At 40.6% G+C, this 17,504-nt stretch overlaps 1 protein-coding gene across 1 annotated transcript in view; it reads right to left on the reverse strand.

Annotated features, from left to right (window-relative positions):
- Positions 1-1,392: 1,392 nt before the first annotated feature.
- The window catches only part of col5a3a (collagen, type V, alpha 3a), a 44,209-nt gene continuing 28,097 nt past the window's right edge, over positions 1,393-17,504 (reverse strand). The window contains exons 31-67 of the mRNA XM_075453918.1: positions 17,279-17,332; positions 16,883-16,936; positions 16,707-16,751; positions 16,449-16,502; positions 16,092-16,136; positions 15,933-15,986; positions 15,744-15,797; positions 15,412-15,465; positions 15,194-15,301; positions 14,795-14,884; positions 14,526-14,579; positions 14,241-14,348; positions 13,862-13,969; positions 13,709-13,762; positions 13,446-13,499; positions 13,251-13,358; positions 13,110-13,163; positions 10,246-10,299; positions 8,570-8,623; positions 8,383-8,436; positions 8,169-8,276; positions 8,016-8,069; positions 7,882-7,935; positions 7,661-7,714; positions 7,493-7,546; positions 7,269-7,376; positions 7,096-7,149; positions 6,896-6,949; positions 6,702-6,809; positions 6,560-6,613; positions 6,145-6,180; positions 5,682-5,735; positions 5,264-5,558; positions 4,967-5,079; positions 4,763-4,831; positions 3,817-4,050; positions 1,393-3,605 (exon numbers count right to left, since the gene is read on the reverse strand). Of these exons, the coding sequence (XP_075310033.1) occupies positions 3,459-3,605; positions 3,817-4,050; positions 4,763-4,831; positions 4,967-5,079; positions 5,264-5,558; positions 5,682-5,735; positions 6,145-6,180; positions 6,560-6,613; positions 6,702-6,809; positions 6,896-6,949; positions 7,096-7,149; positions 7,269-7,376; positions 7,493-7,546; positions 7,661-7,714; positions 7,882-7,935; positions 8,016-8,069; positions 8,169-8,276; positions 8,383-8,436; positions 8,570-8,623; positions 10,246-10,299; positions 13,110-13,163; positions 13,251-13,358; positions 13,446-13,499; positions 13,709-13,762; positions 13,862-13,969; positions 14,241-14,348; positions 14,526-14,579; positions 14,795-14,884; positions 15,194-15,301; positions 15,412-15,465; positions 15,744-15,797; positions 15,933-15,986; positions 16,092-16,136; positions 16,449-16,502; positions 16,707-16,751; positions 16,883-16,936; positions 17,279-17,332 (2,964 nt within the window). The 3' untranslated portion in view covers positions 1,393-3,458. The remainder of the gene's footprint in view (positions 3,606-3,816; positions 4,051-4,762; positions 4,832-4,966; positions 5,080-5,263; positions 5,559-5,681; positions 5,736-6,144; positions 6,181-6,559; positions 6,614-6,701; positions 6,810-6,895; positions 6,950-7,095; positions 7,150-7,268; positions 7,377-7,492; positions 7,547-7,660; positions 7,715-7,881; positions 7,936-8,015; positions 8,070-8,168; positions 8,277-8,382; positions 8,437-8,569; positions 8,624-10,245; positions 10,300-13,109; positions 13,164-13,250; positions 13,359-13,445; positions 13,500-13,708; positions 13,763-13,861; positions 13,970-14,240; positions 14,349-14,525; positions 14,580-14,794; positions 14,885-15,193; positions 15,302-15,411; positions 15,466-15,743; positions 15,798-15,932; positions 15,987-16,091; positions 16,137-16,448; positions 16,503-16,706; positions 16,752-16,882; positions 16,937-17,278; positions 17,333-17,504) is intronic.

Here is a 17,504-nt window from a genome sequence, read left to right on the forward strand (position 1 = left end):
TGGTATCAAGAGCACTTTCTACTGTTAAGCAATTGAAATTGCCAAAAAAAGTCAGCAGAATTTTACATCCAGCATATATAAAATGACTATGAGATATGCATAACTCAGCTCAGTTTTAGTCATCTTTTTAATACATTTTTTGCCATTTTAGTTTTATGTCTTATGTCTGCATATAAATGTATTTTCATTCTACTTTTTGTCTGGTCTCTTATTGACATCTAATTATAGATTTTCATTTATTTCACCATTTACTTTATCTTCTGTTTTATATGATTATCTAATGCCTGCTGTAGATGGTACATGGAGGAATTTTTAATTTTTTTTGTTTTATTCAGGTTTTCAGGCTAATAGAACCTTTTATTATTTTTTTTAGCTGAACATTTAACTGCATTAAGTGCTTCCTCATTGCAAATCTAAGTCTAAGTACACACAGACACAGGCAATTTTAAAAACGTGCTTGATCCTTCCCTGTTCCTAAAAAAATAATTAAAGACCCACATCCACACAGTAGTTTACAAAAATATTGCCGCCCATATATATCGTGTCATAGCTTTTTAGCTCTTACAGATAAAAGTTTAATGTAGCAGCACAGTGATGCTGACAAACCGTTTGGCACACAACAAAAAAAAAAATGGAGGTCACTATAGTATGGAATGTGAACAAGGGAAAAGGGGCATTGTGCTGTGGAAATACTATATTGACAGTCACTTTGCTGTTCTGCTGTCATTATCTTTGAGGCAGTGGAAACAGATGACCTTTCCTGGTCAAGAGCTTAGTGTGGTTAAAATTCAATTGAGTGGAAGAGAGTAGAGAAAAAGAGGAAAAACATGGTAACCTTAATTCTGATATTGATGCTAAGCTTGAACAATGATCGCCAAAGAGGATGAAAGCCTTAGACTAAAATGTGCACAAGAAATCAATGTGTGTGTGAGTGTGTGTGTTTATGGATGCATGTGCTATTCATCTACCTATGTCTGATACAGTTGGTTTAGTCTGTTTCACATAAACATCCATTGGCACAGCTTTGGCTATTTCTCCTGAAATGGCTGAAAGTCCACAGATGTTTGTCTTATCTTCTGCCATTTCATTACTGACCTCTTCTTTTGTTCTCACCATCCATCTTTCTATCTATCCTCTCATCTGTCTCTTTACCGCCTTCCCTCTTGTGAACCGTAGCAAAGCTAATTGAAACAAATGAACTGGAGAGCAAATCCGAGTTGATTACATCGATTGCGTGTGGTTTCTGAGTTCATGCTTGCTGAGGGAATGTTGCAGAACTAGGTGGTAATGAAGGGTCTATTACACTGTGATTGGACATTGCAAACAGCCGCATGCCCTCAAGGATACTGCTCTAAGCAGCTTGTAGGGTCAGGGCAGGAAACGAAAACAGAATGATTTCTTGTGGGTTTTTATTTGCACATCAGTTTTTGACAAATAAATTTGTTGTCATCCAGGCAACAGATTATTGTTCATAAAGTCCTCAGAATAACTGTACAGTATATAAAATCAATACAACAAAGACTATACAAAAAAAGGGCAGCGTGTATCAAGAGAGGAGGAGAGAATAAACTGTTCTGTTTAAATGCAATGAAACAAATAGAACAGTGGGACTGAATAACATGATTACACATGTTGTATACACACTCTACTATTTGAAACAGGGGAGGTAGTTAAGAGTGTTGAGAAATTGAATTTGCTAGAGGGGAAAACCTGGTATAAAATAAAATTCACATACAAATGCCTTTCCCTCTGTGGTATTTCACAGCTCCATTTGCCAATTCAAAAAAATATTTTTGAGGCTAATATGCAGAGACAGGCTGCAGCAATTACATCACCTAAAAACAAACCCTGAATAATACCATTTAACTTGCGACATGATATGATAGTGATTCTACTGAGATGGGACAATTTCAATTTCACAGTAAAATCTCTGAGAAAAAATATGGAATAAATCAACCATTCAAAACCTGATGACTTAGTTCCAGTCTTAATCATACATATTACTTTATGAAGACAGCTGTCTGTGTTGAAACTGAATTTCTTATGTAAAAAACTGAAATAGCAAAATGTAAGTGTGGTTTAAGGGTGGATTTTTCCCTTTGAAGCAATCAGCCATGTTGCTCTGAACTGTTCTTAGTCTCTTTTCACTAGCCCTGTAAAAATGGCACAATCAGCCAGAGGATGTGCAAAAACCATGAGACAAGTCTCCAGCCTCTAAGGGTGTTCCGTGCTGCTGAAAAAGCAATAACCCTCTCACTCTCTAGTTCTATAATCCTGCCCACAGAGACACAAACATAGTTACACAAATATAAAAGAATCATCTTTAGCACCATAGAAGAGCAATTCATGCCAGAATAGCAATGCATTCTGTTCATAATTCAGCATATGAACAAAACAGAGAAAGAAAAAAACTGAGTTGGGCAGAAAAATCTAAACAGGTTAAGTCAGCAATTATGAAAGGATCTCAAGAGATGCACGAAATGTCTCTTAGTATAAATCACTTTAGACTAGAGAACATTTTAATCGGCGCACTCTTTATTCATAACATAACATGCCTTGCCATCCCAATATCCCCAGCTTAGGTGCTGGAATATGTCATCATAGCAAGTGTATACCACAACTAAAAGGATGTTACTCCGATATGTACTGTATTATACTGTGGTCTGCAGATACATACAGGGCTCAAAGAGTGTATTACCAAGCATATGAGGGAAGCAGTCTTATAAAGGAAACAGCCTTATTTAGTTCAAGTAAGTGTTTGGCTCAATAACTAGCTACACTTAATGAATACAAAACAAGGTAATTCCTTGAACAAACTGAGGTTGAAGGGTAAAGATGACAATTTATCATTCGTGCTCAAAAGAAATTAATCATAGTGGTTTTGTGAAATTAATGTGCTGGAGTAGTTCACAACTTTTCTGCAATTGTCATTATATGAAATTCAAGCATGTAAATGAATGTCAACAACTCTGATTTATTCAGTCTCAGTTTGTAAAAAATCATTAGGTAGCAAGTAGACATCCATGGTCTCACAGAGTCTCACTCAACTTCCCCATACCACAGTAAGACAAACTGTGACTGGACAGATCCATCTAGTTTATGACTGGTCATTGTTAAGTGACCTGGTCCTCTTAATTCTAGAGAATCAAATATAAAGTGAGATCATAGAACAACAACAACAACAAATATATATATATATCTAACTGCAATGATTCCCTTTGGTAAAATGTGCTTTGTTCCCACTGCTGCATATCTTCTTTTTTTGCTATTGTTCTTACTGTTGAAAATCCGTAGAAAATATTTGATTGGCTGCTGAACAGTCTTAAATAATATACCACACACCCATCACACACAGGAACATAACAATAAATATTGTTTGGAGTTGCAGTTCAAGTTCAGTTTATTTGACTGAAAACTTCCTGTGAAGGTCTTCTTATGTACTTGTTCCTGTCAAGATGTTAGCCATTGAAGCATACTTGTCCAACTTGGAATCCAAATTTCTGGCTGTTGCTGCCAAAATCTACTGGAGCCACATCTATGATAGGGAGCAGCTCTGCTGACGGGGAGTCGATCACTAAAACGGTACTCTCTTGACCTTTACGGAACTGGAAAAGAAAAATCAAAGCCATAATCAGAATCTGCTAAGCGTACATCTATTAAGCAGTTCCTTCCGCTTCAGCATAAGTCCTTTATCAAGTCAGTAATTTGACGGTTACCCACGCACTGAATTCAGCTAACAGCAAACACATTTGTATAATTAATGGTAATTCCCAATTGTTCAGCTAATCTCTTTCACAGACGTGTTGCCAGACTGACCTGGCATCCATCGTGCACTGCTGTGATGAAGCGGTTTTTGGCTTGTGTCAGCTCCTCGTCATTGCTACCTCGGAATCGGAGGGCATGGCGGTATGAGAGGGAGGTGCTGTCAAACCAGCCCACTGAGTTCTGACAGGTAAAGGTGAAGCTCTGCTTGGCTGTGGCACTTAACAGTTTTAAGAAGGTCAGCTGAACTACATGAACAGGATTCCCATCCTTGTCGTTGTAGGAGAACTGAAGGACACACAAACATTGAGTCGCAGAGACCTGTAACATGTACTTGTGCTCCCTTTAAGAAGAATGCAAAATAAAACACAAAATAGTTTTTCTATCAGAGATAAAGGCATGAAAACAAGAGTGATGTGTTTTATTAGTACAGGTGGGCTATAAAAAATATGAATTTTAATTTTATTTCCATCATTAAGGTCATTAAAGTGTCCCAGTTTGAACTTTAGCGCACAAAAACAAATGTGAAAAAGACAGTGTCAGTAAAACAGAAGCCAAAATTTTAAGGGAAGAAAAAAAATTTTTAATTGACGTGAGAGAGCTGTGATGGAAGCTGTGTTATTATTTAAGAGCGTTATGAGACCTCTGAACAGGTGCACATGAGAAGTCATGAATGCATGTCAATGGGACACAGCTGCCAGTGACTTTGTGTGAATCATTTTGACTGCTGCAATCAACTCTTGGCAATACCAATTAACCTGCTTCAATGCACATAATCAAATGAATTAATATAAAATTATGCAGTGTGCAGATTTACGAATGAACACAAACATTTATATACAATCGTGCACATGAATGGTCAAGGATGTACAGACACACACGTGTGCCTACACATTACCTGAGTAACTTTACCTGAGAAAGATTGACTGGCATTGGGAGCCACATGGGATTATTGTTCAGGGTTGAAGTTTGATTAATTATATTTATTTGTTTATTGTACCTGTTTGCCCTTCCTGTATTGACTGTACCAGCTTCCTGGTTTCTCTTTGCTCCATGTGGATAATTTCACCTGGACACACAGAGGAAAGAGTGAGAATACTGAGTAAAGATTTTACACCAAGAGACACTGGGAGTGATTTTTGTTCTGATGTAAAATGACAAGGTTTGCTTTGTAATGGCTGACAGCAAAAGATTGGAGGCTCACCCTCTCAATCCTTTTGTCAGGGTAGAGACAGGTCTGTCCATCGGCTGTGAAGTTACAGTAAACCTTGATGGAGTCTCTGTGACAGCCCTGATTAGGATCTATCCAATAGTCCCCTAAAAATACCAAACATTGATATCATGAACAAAGTGATAAAATGGTAAACTGGATATGTCTTAAAAATGCATTTTAAGTGACATCTGAAATAGTTTTCCATAGAAAAGTTTTTATCTAACAAAACTTTACTTAGTAAAATATCTTGTGAAATAGCCATCTTTACAAAGCACTATGTTTGCTAACCATCTTTGTAGTCAGGTTGAACCATCATCAGCTCTTTGCAGGTCCGGGCAGGGCTCTCAAAAGTTCCAAGAGGTCTCCTCATGAGCTCCACTTCATTCTTCATAGAAGAGAGTGTAGCAAAAACTTCTTCCATCCCCTCAACATCCTCCAGAGGCTGATCTCCTTGTAGGAACACCTCCGTGTCCAAAGCTTCATCCTCCTCCCTGGATGCGGCTATTGTCCGATCTGATTGCCCCCGTCTCTTTCGCCTGCCCTCCCTAATTGGAAGAGGTTCAATCACACTCGCAGGGGGTCCCTGAAGGTATCACAAACAGATGAAAAAAAGAACAATGGTACAAAGGTAACAAACATTAATATGGAACAAAAGATGAAAAATGGCCATGATATGGACATGAAGTGGATCATTAGAGACACTTACAGGGGGTCCTGGAGGACCAGCCAGGCCTGGATCTCCTCTGGGACCAACAACACCCTGGAGAATAGAAGGGGCAAAAGATTGTGTCAATCACATCTTACCCGGAGCATCCCCCACACTGCTTATAGGATTATCCAGCTGTGCGCATCAGCACTCTGTGGTCAAAGCCCTAAAAGCCAACTATACTGTTTTTTTTACAACAGCACTCACACAGAAACAAATCCTATTAAAAGGGGCCACTGGAAAAAAATTACACACAAGGCAAGCATGGCTGTACAGCAGGCTTTTAGATCCAAAGACATGCAGTAAACACAGTAGAGCATTGCAATTAGAAAGCATGGAACATTTAAGCCCGCAAACATAGTTTCTCCTCTGTCCCCTGCATATGTTCCCTGCAGCTGCTTTCCAGGAAATGGTGTGAATGCAGAAATGGCAATGCATAAATAAGAGAGATTACACCACTCACCAGCTCTCCCTTCGATCCCTTCTCACCAGCTGCACCCTAAGCGTGGAAATGAAAAGTAGGTAAGTATTAAAAACACAACGGGAAATATACCGGCTATTAAAGATAAGAAAATGATCTAATTACTCAAGTTAGCACTGAAAAATATAGATCAAACACAGGCCTGCAGTGTGTTGGTTATTTGTTGCTCCTTATGTTTTGCATTTTAAACTTGTCTGGTTGTGTTTCACAAGAAACAATATATTTGACAATAACATGGTCTGAGCAGAAATCAGCGCATTGTGATTGGGCACACGGGTTGGTCTTAATTAACGTTCAAAGAAAATTCAAAGAACAACCATGCATGACACAAAAAAAAAAGGTAACTGATCATCTATTGATTAAAGACAACAGGTTGTTGTAAAGCAATTCAACTCACAGAGAGTCCAGGTGACCCCGGTGGGCCACTGGGACCGTGTGGCCCGGTCACACCCTAAGTATGAGCACAATCACATCTTGTTAGTGGACTTCACTTTCTTTAGGGAAAGTTTATCAAGTGCAACATAATGCAGACAATATACCCCATCTCCTTTAGGTCCTTGTAAACCCTGGTTTCCAGGCAGGCCTCTATCTCCTTTCTCACCAGGTTCTCCTGGGGGACCAATTAGACCAATCAATCCACCATGACCCTGCAGAGAGAGACATGGTTCATCTGAATTGTTTCTCTGGGTTTATACTAGTGCAGAATTCTCTCTGTCAAGGGCTAAAAACTCACTTTTTCTCCTTTGTTTCCAAGGTCTCCTTTTAATCCTGAAAGTCCTGGGGGGCCCTATTAGCGATGTCATATATGAGTGAGATACAAAACCGCTATATGCTGTGTATATTAAATATGGTTACATTCTATTGAATTTTGCTCATAATTATAATTGTTATAATTTGACATAACCCAATCCCAGCTCCATATAATGGTCTTACTAATGGTCCTGGTGGTCCAGTTTGTCCAGGTGGTCCATTTAAGCCATGTTCACCCTGTAAAATACCCACATGTGGTACATATGAGCATGATGAGGTCCTCATAGCCTATGGTGACCTGACTTGCTTTGTTTGAATAAAAGTAACATTTTTCCTCCCCACAGGCTAATACTGACCCCTGAGCCTGGAATGCCTCTCAGCCCTTCTGGACCAGGTCTCCCTGGCTGCCCTTGGGGTCCTACTGGACCCGTCTTCCCCACTGGACCCTGTGTCCCTGTCATTCCCTTAAAGCAGAGGGACAAATATAAACAGAGGAAACATATTAGGGTTAAATAGATAAAAAGAGGCCTTCTTGAAAGGCACCGTATACAGTCACTCAGGTCAGAGTTCTTATCCTTACCTTGGCTCCTTTCATGCCTCGCTTCCCCTCTTTTCCTGCAGCACCAATATGACCCTGGTAGAAATAGTGGGCAATATGGTTGTGAAGATAGCGTGGGCTATTAATTACACATAATAAAGTCACATACATGAGCATGCATAAAATATGTTTACAATATATTAATCTCACCCTGCGACCCGGAGGTCCTGAAGGGCCAGGCTCTCCAGAGGCCCCAGGGGGTCCCTGTAGATAACAGAAAAAAGTCTAAACAGAAAAACTTTTCCACAGAGACACTGAGAGGAAACCCTGCCATATTGTTAAAATGTCAAAGACTTTAGCCAAGCTTGCAAAAGCTTGTAGAGTTGTCAACATATAAAGGAAGTAAATCGTATCATTAAAAAGTAGCTTACTGCTTTCCCAGGTTCTCCGTTGTCTCCTTTAGGCCCAGATGCACCATCTAAACCCTGAGTGAATAAATGTAATTGAGTCAGAAAGAAAATGCACTGATGAAAGATTATACTAGCAAATAAAAACAAGCTCTCACATTGACACCTGTTTCTCCAGGGGGCCCCGAATCTCCAGGGAATCCAATAGGACCCTATTAGTAAGGGTGGATAGAACATATTGACATATAGACACATTTCAAAGACTGACTGACTTGAAAACGAGAGCAAGAAAATGTCACTGCTCTACTAACAAGGTTGCCTTTGGGTCCATCTTCTCCTGGTATTCCTCTGGGTCCAGGAGGGCCAGCTGCACCGGAAGACCCAGAGTCCCCCTTCTCCCCCACATCACCTTTAGCACCCTAGGACCCCAGCAAATGAGATTGTTGCCAGGTCAAAGGGAGTTAAAGACAAAAGCATGAGCTTGAACAATTAAAAAAAATGTGAGATGAAGGCAGTGTAACTTACAGTGATGCCGGGCTCTCCAACTGACCCGGGGTCTCCTGCTTCTCCGTCCTCACCCTGACATAAAGGGAACATTTGGCGAGATTAAAAACAGCATAGAGCCTGGCAGTGCAGTCTGTACGTACTGTACCACCATTCTATTGCACGTGCATCTGCACGTGTAACGTAGTTACTAACGGGATATGCTGACCTTCTCTCCAACAAGTCCAGGCTGACCAACTCCTCCAGCCAAACCAGGAGAGCCCTGTGGAAGAAGGTGGGAGAAAAGAACAAACCAAAACAAGGGCAAGTTTTAAATATTTATTTGAGCTCTGAAAATCACATTCTGCAGTATAATGCTGTATTTTCTGTTTGTTTGTCAGCAGCTTTGCTCACAGAATGCTGAAACTGTAACAACATTATCACAACACAAGAATAATGCCGAGTGTCAGTTTTTGCTAAGGGACTGTATGTGGATATTGTCTAAATCACAAAAGGGTAAATTCTATTTCCCCATCTCTCAGTCAGTTTGCTTGTTTGTGTGTATATACTGTATACTGGTATATAGGGTCTTGAGAGGAGCCCAGCTAGCTCTGTCTTCAGCAGGATACACAAATGAAACGGATGAACACAGCCATGCACTTCTGCTGAGCCCCTGCTGTCAACTGCTTCCCTCACATGCGATCCAACTCCATGTCGCTTCTTTTTCAGTGTTCCCGTATTAATCCATTTATAGATTTAACCATCTCTGAACAGTTTCCTGCCATGAAGCAGTAACAAGGCTCTCACAGCTTTCTGCAGCTCGTTGCTGAATAATTGACCATTATGAGAGGCTGCGGAGGGACGGCCATTACGAGAGGTAAATATAACTGCCTCTCAGGGATAATAGTCTGATACTTCTCAATGATTCATAAAGCAGTAAATATAACCTTCATAGGGATTATATTCTAATACTATTAAATAATTCAAGTGTTAAAGCAGTGGAAGGACTGTATCAAGACATGTGCAGAATAGATGAGAATAATATTAAGCTTTTGTGATGAGCAAGATGAATAAGTAGTTGCACTGATATTTCAATAAAATTGTGTCTTCAGTTGAAAAGCTAGGGACTACTTTTATTACACAGGGAGTGATTTCAAAACTGGTTTTCAGATTTTTTTTCTCTCAAAATTTATGAAGACTTAGTTATTCATATCAAAATAAATAAAAAACAATATATTTTCCAATCTCTGTGAATTGTCCTAAAAATGCAACGATATCAAGCTAAAATTTGACAGACACAAATTATGCAAAAATATGCACATTCATCCGTTATAAGACAGCTATTTGGAATGGCTATGCTGATAATGCCGATTTGCATTACCAAATAAAATGGAGCATGTTCATGCATTTATAACTTCAACTAATTTAAACAAATTGCTGTTTGCTTACGTTCCAATGTCATGTTTTGGGAGGAGTAATATTTTGAACAAAAGATTATACTTAAAGTTGTGTAATTAACGTGCATATTAGAAGCCTGTTAATCTAAATCATAAATCTCAAACTTAGGCCCGCAAGATAACACCAAATGTCTACAAGAGCAGGCCCGCCGGTAGACAGCACATGCACAGCTAATACTACAAATCTATCATTATCCTTATATCTGAAGAGAAGGAAAAACTTCCTCAAATGTAGACATTTTTTTCAATAAATATCAAGCCTGGCCCGAGTCTTTGTCCACCAAGTTTTTAATTTTGGTCCAGTGTGTTTTTGAGTTTGACACCCCTGATCTAAATGAAAGTAAAGTATGGTTTTCTCTTCATTTCCTCAACAATCAAACTGTTTGTGTAATATTAGTAATGCCCTTCAAATCCCAATATCTGAATAAAAACAAAATCTACACTTTACCTCTCCACCAATGGGTCCCTGAGGGCCTCGCGGGCCATGCTGTCCTGGAGGTCCCTGATGAGACAGAATAGAAATATTCATATTAGATCAAGTGAAACATCCAGACTTACGAACTGAATTTGAGCTGGTTTCTCCTAAATTAAATAAGAGTTAGATGTCAACCCATGCTGGAGTGCTTATGCAATGGACCCAGTATCTATGATTATTATCGTACTGACATGATGACGAGGGCCAGACAGGTCATTACCCTCAATATGACACTGGCTCTGAATGTTTCTCATTTTTGCCTCCCACTGCCTCCCTCTTATTCTCACTTATTAATAAGAAACCTCCAGCCTGTGATGTGTGCGACCATATTCTCTTAGCCAATGACGACATGTAATTTGACTCTTCCGTGCAGCTCAAGAGAGCACCAAGCAATTAATCCTAACTGTGCTTGGCTTCAGTTTCACTTGAGTAGATGTTGAGCTGCGCTCTGAATCACTCTGAAGTCTTGGAGGGAGCCTTGTGTTGTAAAGATGACACTGAATATGAGAGACAGACAATCTGTCCAGAGAGAGAATGCATGAGACTAGAGGAAACACATATCCTTCTGGCAGAGATACTTCAGTGTTAGAGGGGAGAATTCTGTGATCCGCAACACTGACACATGAATAAAACTTTCCCACTGAGTCCTCTCTCCTCGGCTCTCTCTCTTGGTTTGGTTCCATTTTAATGCATTCCCTCCCTTCCCTAATCTGACTGTGGAGAAGAGGAGCTATAGAGAATCTTGTTGACCGTGCATGCATGGCTGACAGCGTTGTGAGATGACTGTCACAAAGCAGGATGCTCATTAGAAAGCCAAGGCTGAGGATAATCTGATTAGCAGCTGTCACACCGTCTTCCTGTTCACAATGACAGCCCCGCCTCTTCCTTCCGTGCCATTGCTCCATGGTCTTCTTTTTGTCACCGCTTTTCTTTTTCAGCCCTTCTTCTTTTGCACACACAACCACTACATTCATTCCTGGGCTCATCTTTTTGGACATGAAGACAAGGATTTTTACTACTCCTCAGCCTCCAAGGTCCATTGCACACTGAAAAAAAATGTGTTAAGATTATTATAGGTTTTAAGGCTTAAACAGCCCTCTTTCTTCTCACCATTATTATTGTCAATATCTTTTTTTATACCATGGTCTGGGTGAATACGATGTTGTACTTCGCGGACGGTTCACGCCTCGGCGTCGTCCATCAATTTCTGATAATGCACGCCTCGTAGGGCATTATTACTTACGTAAATTCTAACTAATGCTAAGACATGAGGAACAGCATCAAAGGATTGCCCATGCCATAATAACATGGCTGACTAGTTAGCATAGGATTGACTTTAAAGGACAGCCAGGTCTAAGGTGTAAAAATTGTTCAGTTATTAACAGTATCTTTATGGTATGACTGTGGTAGGTCTCTTCTATTCTCCCAATCTGTCACTGAACATGAACATGCTGGCTTGTTGCTATGGCTTGTTAGGATCTTTACAAGGAGCACGACTGTAATTAGCATCATTCGTTACACCTGTGCTTTTCCTGTTATGACAAACCAAATTGTCTTGCTTTCAAAAATGCACATTTTAATGGAAAACACCAATTTAGCTTGAGCGTTTTGTGTTATCAAGCCTATTAGAATGAAAAAGCAGCTCACAGCTAACAGGCTGGAGGCAGAGCAGCTAAATTTACTCTTAATTTGTTTGCAATTGCCTCACTTTAGATTGATCTAAGCACAAAGCCAAGACTAGCTCCTCTTTAAAGATCAGTCAGACAACCAGGGGCTGAACAATATTGAGGCTAATCACTGATCAGAGCAAACTCAGCCCCCACTCAAAACCACTTGAGATTGGGGGCAGGTAATGTTAATTATTATTGACAGAGGGAAAGGTTGGCTCACAAGTTTGACAAACAGCAGCACAATGAGCCGAGTTGTCTCTAATTAACAAAATGGGTGGCACAAATCAAAGTTTAATAAGCTCAGGTGGATTGTCTGTGTGCTGTATATAGCTCATACACTGCTGATACTGTATTTACAATGCAGACACCAGGGGCCTGCACTGTGAAGCAGGCTTAAGGAGCCTATTTCTAATTTAGCAGTGGATTGTGGGATTTTAGTGTGACATGGTTGGTTCATTTCCTGCTGGGCTGTGTCGTCACGGAGCCTTGTGCTGAACAATCTCCATGGAAGCTTAGGTTCCAGATAAGATATCCACCTGCAGACCAACCAACACTCTTAGAAAATAAAAAAAAAGACGTGATATAGAGACAAAATCTCAGCTCTGCCATCTGAACCCTCTGCCATTCCTTATCACAGCCGTTCATTTCAGATCCATTCAGATTGCCACCAAAGGGACCTGCATATCTAAAGCCTATCTAAAGCTAAGATTTAGTAAAGCCCTTGAGTTCTGTTATTGTTAATATTCTTCCTAGAATTTGAAAGCCACAGTAATTTTCTTTCCTCGAGATCAAAAGACGAAAAAAAACATTTTATTAATTTTCTTTTATTCTCCCACAGCAGTGTCAGGATGCCTTTATCAAATAGCTTAACTAAATTCATGACATTCAGGTTTTTTAAAGGCTTTAAAAATGTGATCAAAATCTAGAAAAAAAGTCTAGATCATTTAGAAAAGGGACCAACAGAGACATTTGCCAGTAAGCCTACTCGCCTTTTTTAATTATGTATGCCTATTAATGTTTTTTTCTTAATTTTTTTGACCATTTGAGTCCTGTTACAAAATAAAACATTTCAAAATCACATGTATGAAGCGCAGAAAAAACACAGAGATGGGAAATAATTTCTAAAACTTAGTGGCCCATCTGAACCAGGTGCTTAGAAGTACTCACCATTGAGCCAACATGCCCACTATCTCCTTTCTCTCCTGGAGGCCCTGGCATTCCCTATAAAGATATAGGGAGAAGAAAGTATGCATGTCAAATAACAGTAAACATGAGGCTATCAGCCTTGAAAATTTGAGGAGCTTTTACCTGTAATCCAGAGGGACCAGATGCCCCCTTAAAGCCCCTAGATCCTTCATCTCCTTTTGCCCCGTTTACACCCTGTTGTCCACGAGGACCTGGCTCACCATCTGCACCCTGAGGCATACAAAGTTAGTTAACACCGTATGAACCAAAACAAATCATCGCATGATGATGTGTTTTCATAAGATTCATGACTCATACAAATGGTCCCGGTTGGCCCACGGGTCCTTGAATGCCAACAGGTCCTTGGGGTCCCTAAGAAAGCACAGCACCAGTTTAATACACATTCGCTGAGGGTGTAACGTGACTAAAGTCATTTACTGTTTACACCAGAGGATGCACTATCCCACTAACCCACTATCCTTGTTTACCCCAACCCAATTATACCCAATTTTGTCCCTCCCTTTTTTGATGCACGGTTATGATCTCGTGTAACAACCATTCACGTAAAAATTCCCACTCACAGACTCTCCTTTGACTCCTTTGCTGCCCTTCTGGCCTGGTCCTCCTGTCTCTCCCTATAGAGATAAATGCGAACAAATGAGTCACTAAGTCCAATAGTTTGCAAAAACCTTACAAAAGAGCCACTGTCCAGACTTGCTGTTTACTATAACAACCTTATCTCCATCTTCGCCTGGAGGCCCAGGAGGTCCTGCAACCCCTGGCAGCCCCGTAGGTCCTAGTTGCCCATCACGTCCAGCCGCCCCCACGGCTCCCTTCTCTCCCTTGGGAACAGATGGTAAAACAGCACACATCTAGTACATGCTTCAATAGTTACTGTCATCATATCACAGCATAGCACACGGACTAATACATCATACCTAGACAGAACGACACTTCCAGGAATCAAGCTTAATCACATTCTTTCTTTTCTTTGAAATCTCTGTTGCTCTCTGTCTCACAATGAGATATTCCAAACCAAAGACCACATGTTATTTTTCTATCAAGTGGACACTGTTGCTTAAAAAAGAAAATCAGCTATTTTTCAGATCTTACTGGCTCTCCTTTCTCTCCCATGGGCCCAGCAGGACCCACGCCACCAGACCGTCCTGGCTGGCCAATTGCACCAGCAGGCCCAGCGGGGCCCCTCTCTCCAGTGGCACCCTGAAAATAAGAGGAGATGAGAGGTGAGGTGAGTATATCACATGAATCATTCTTTTATCCAATGTAGTAGTTAGACTACTGGTCACCATGGAAACAGCCAACCCCTTTATGTATTAAACATTCGATAATACGGAGCAGGAGATGGGACAGAAAGCAATTTCACAATATTAGACTTACAGTAAGTCCTGCAACACCAGGAACGCCCTCTCCTCCCTTTAGACCTGCAGGACCCTGAATACACAAACCACTTCAACAAGTAAGTTCCAACTGCATTATTTACTATCAAATCAGTGAGTGTGTAATCACTTTGGTTCTCATTAAAGTAGAGCTTATATTTGCAAAGCTCTTACAGATTCATCTTGCCAATGTGTGATCTAAATACAAGCTGCACATTTAAACAGAATCTGAGCAGGTGAGGATGTGAGATGTCTTGAAATTTGTGTTACCGTTCCACCAGCGGTCCCCCTACTTCCTCTGAAGCCTTTAAGCCCAGCAGGGCCACTCTTCCCTGGGGCTCCTAGTGGACCTGGATCTCCCTTGTACACAAGCATACACGCATGTGCGTTAATGGCAAGTAAGGCAAGTAGCTAGCAGATAGAAGGCACTTATGCAGTTATAAATCACACAAAAGGTCACACTACGTAAGAGCATTTATCTTTTATGAGCCATGATAAGCTCAACACTGCGAGGTTTCCTGTGTTATTTATTACCAAATTAGAGGTCAGGATGAGACCTAGGAGATAAGATATTCAGGCAGTGCTGAGAGAGTTAATGGGCTTTATCTAACAGCATTAATGATGAAGGAAGGTGATTATGATCCTGACAATACGATAAAAAGCACTCACCTTGGCACCCTCCTTTCCAGCCGTTCCTGGTAAACCATGTTCACCTGGTGGGCCTGGTGAACCTGGATGGCCCCTGTCTCCAGTGGGCCCCGTCTCACCAGATTTTCCCTGATGATTAGCATAGCAGGAAACACACACTATGTAACATCTAAAAAACATTTAAATTAAACAACAGTTTTCTTTAGGATCAACTTAATGTCCAGAGCCAGTCTTCTTACTTGTGGTCCAACAACTCCCGGGGGACCAGGAGGTCCATTCTTGCCTTGGAAGCCCTGAAGTAAAACAGACAAGAGAATCTGGTGATCCTCACTAAAGGCAGCATGCATAGATTCTATCTGAGGACTGCAGAAATGGCAGTGGATTTGATTAGATATAGTGTAAACCTCTCAGTTCTTTCTGAAAGTTCTGTATTTCAGTGCTGAAGCCTTTAGAGTTGCTGTGTCGACACATGAAGTGGATCACATTACCTCTCAATAGGATCCACTTATAGTAAGCACTCCGAGTGGAAACATTCATTTTGTAGATTTTTTTTAGATAAAAGGTGACTCACAGGTTCTCCTCTCTGTCCTGGATGGCCTGGCAATCCATCCTTTCCAGGTGCACCCTGAAAAACAAGCCGTTTCCTACATCACTGAAAAGGACTGAAATGTTACCAAAAGTGAAAATAAAATGTAAGTTCAGGTAAAATGACTCAAATGACTCAATAGGAAACTGTAGGACAGATACTTGACCCACTCACATTAGGTCCTCTGGGTCCTGGTTCACCATTTCTCCCCTGTGGTCCTTGAGGACCCTTGAAAAAAAAAACACTGGTATTGCTACATAATATTTATCCAGTTTTACAGCTGGGAACATATTGATTTACTAAATGTATTATAAAGAGAATCAAAAAGATCACCTGTTCTCCAGGAGAACCTGGAGGACCATCCGGTGCAGCAGAACCCTGCCGTGTTCACAAGGCAAAAGACATATAAAAACCAGTTAAACATCAGCCCTACAAACATTCTCAGCTTTTGGCCTGCCAACAAAGCTTTGGCTCTCCCAATTTGGTCTTTGAGGGTGAGGATGTAAACGGAAACATCTCCTGCCTAAGAGCAGTCTTTCTCTGCGCCAGACGGTCTGTCACTGAGAAGTGAAAAGCATCAAGTTCTAACTTGGCCAATACGTTTATCCATAATTTATGAAACAGCCAGGTGTGTGTCTATAAATGTGTAACTGTATGTGTATTTTTCTTTGTTTTAGTCACTAAATTCACCTTATCTCCAGGCTTTCCAGTTGGCCCCCTCGCTCCTCTCCCCCCTCGGGCTCCCTGTTGGAACACAAACATTTGTCTGATTGGTACATGCATAAGTAATCTGGAGGTGGAAGATAAATATTTGGTGAAATGAAAAGACTGCAGTTCTGATGGTGTGAGTCTCCCCCCGCAAGTTGTTGTAAACTGGTGGTATTTAATTAGAGACAGTGCTCCTTTATACGCTGAGAGAACATGGCGAGGAGACATGGCATTACTCACATTAGGACCTCTTTGGCCTCCAGTACCTGGCTGACCAGCTGGACCCTGCATTGTAAAGGTTAACATTTATTTATCACTCAGCTACTTGGCAATATCTGTTACATTATAACATTTACAAACATATTAAGAAAGAGTTAAAAAAATTATGTTGACTGAAATGTCAGCACAGTCCTCACCCTTCGTCCCTTTTCTCCAAGGACCCCTGCCACACCAGGAAAGCCGAGTGATCCCTGCAGACACAAGCAGAGGTTAATCAGTCTCAGCCCTCCATATATCACACATCACCTCCAATGTCTCATTAACTTATAATTAACCACTGTATCAAATTAAAGCAATTCTAATCCACGAGCCCAACACAGCCTTAAATACACCATTCATCAACATGTAGTGAATTGATGTCTCTAATGAACTATAAATAAAATGGCTCTTTTTAATATGCCATTTATCATCCTTTATTCTTAATCAGACAGGAAACAGTCGGGCCAAAGACACACATCTTCCTGCTCACAACTCTAATAAAAGAGCCTGAGGACACATTCACTAATCAGAAAAGCTCATCAAGGCTGAGTCACCTTAGGACCTTGTCTTCCTGGGTATCCTGGCAAACCAGGCACGCCAAGTTTACCCTGCAAAGAGTGCAAAAGAAGGAATAAACCAGAAAATATTCAAAAGAAAACTCATTTACTATTAATCTAGGTTTTTCTGACATACTGCATACTATGCATTTGCTAATGCAGTGTTATCTTTCTGAGGGTGATTACAGGCCTAAATATTCGTATTGGTCCAGTGGCAACAGGG

Source organism: Odontesthes bonariensis, chromosome 21 (assembly GCF_027942865.1).
Source record: "Odontesthes bonariensis isolate fOdoBon6 chromosome 21, fOdoBon6.hap1, whole genome shotgun sequence".
Lineage (NCBI taxonomy): Eukaryota > Metazoa > Chordata > Actinopteri > Atheriniformes > Atherinopsidae > Odontesthes > Odontesthes bonariensis.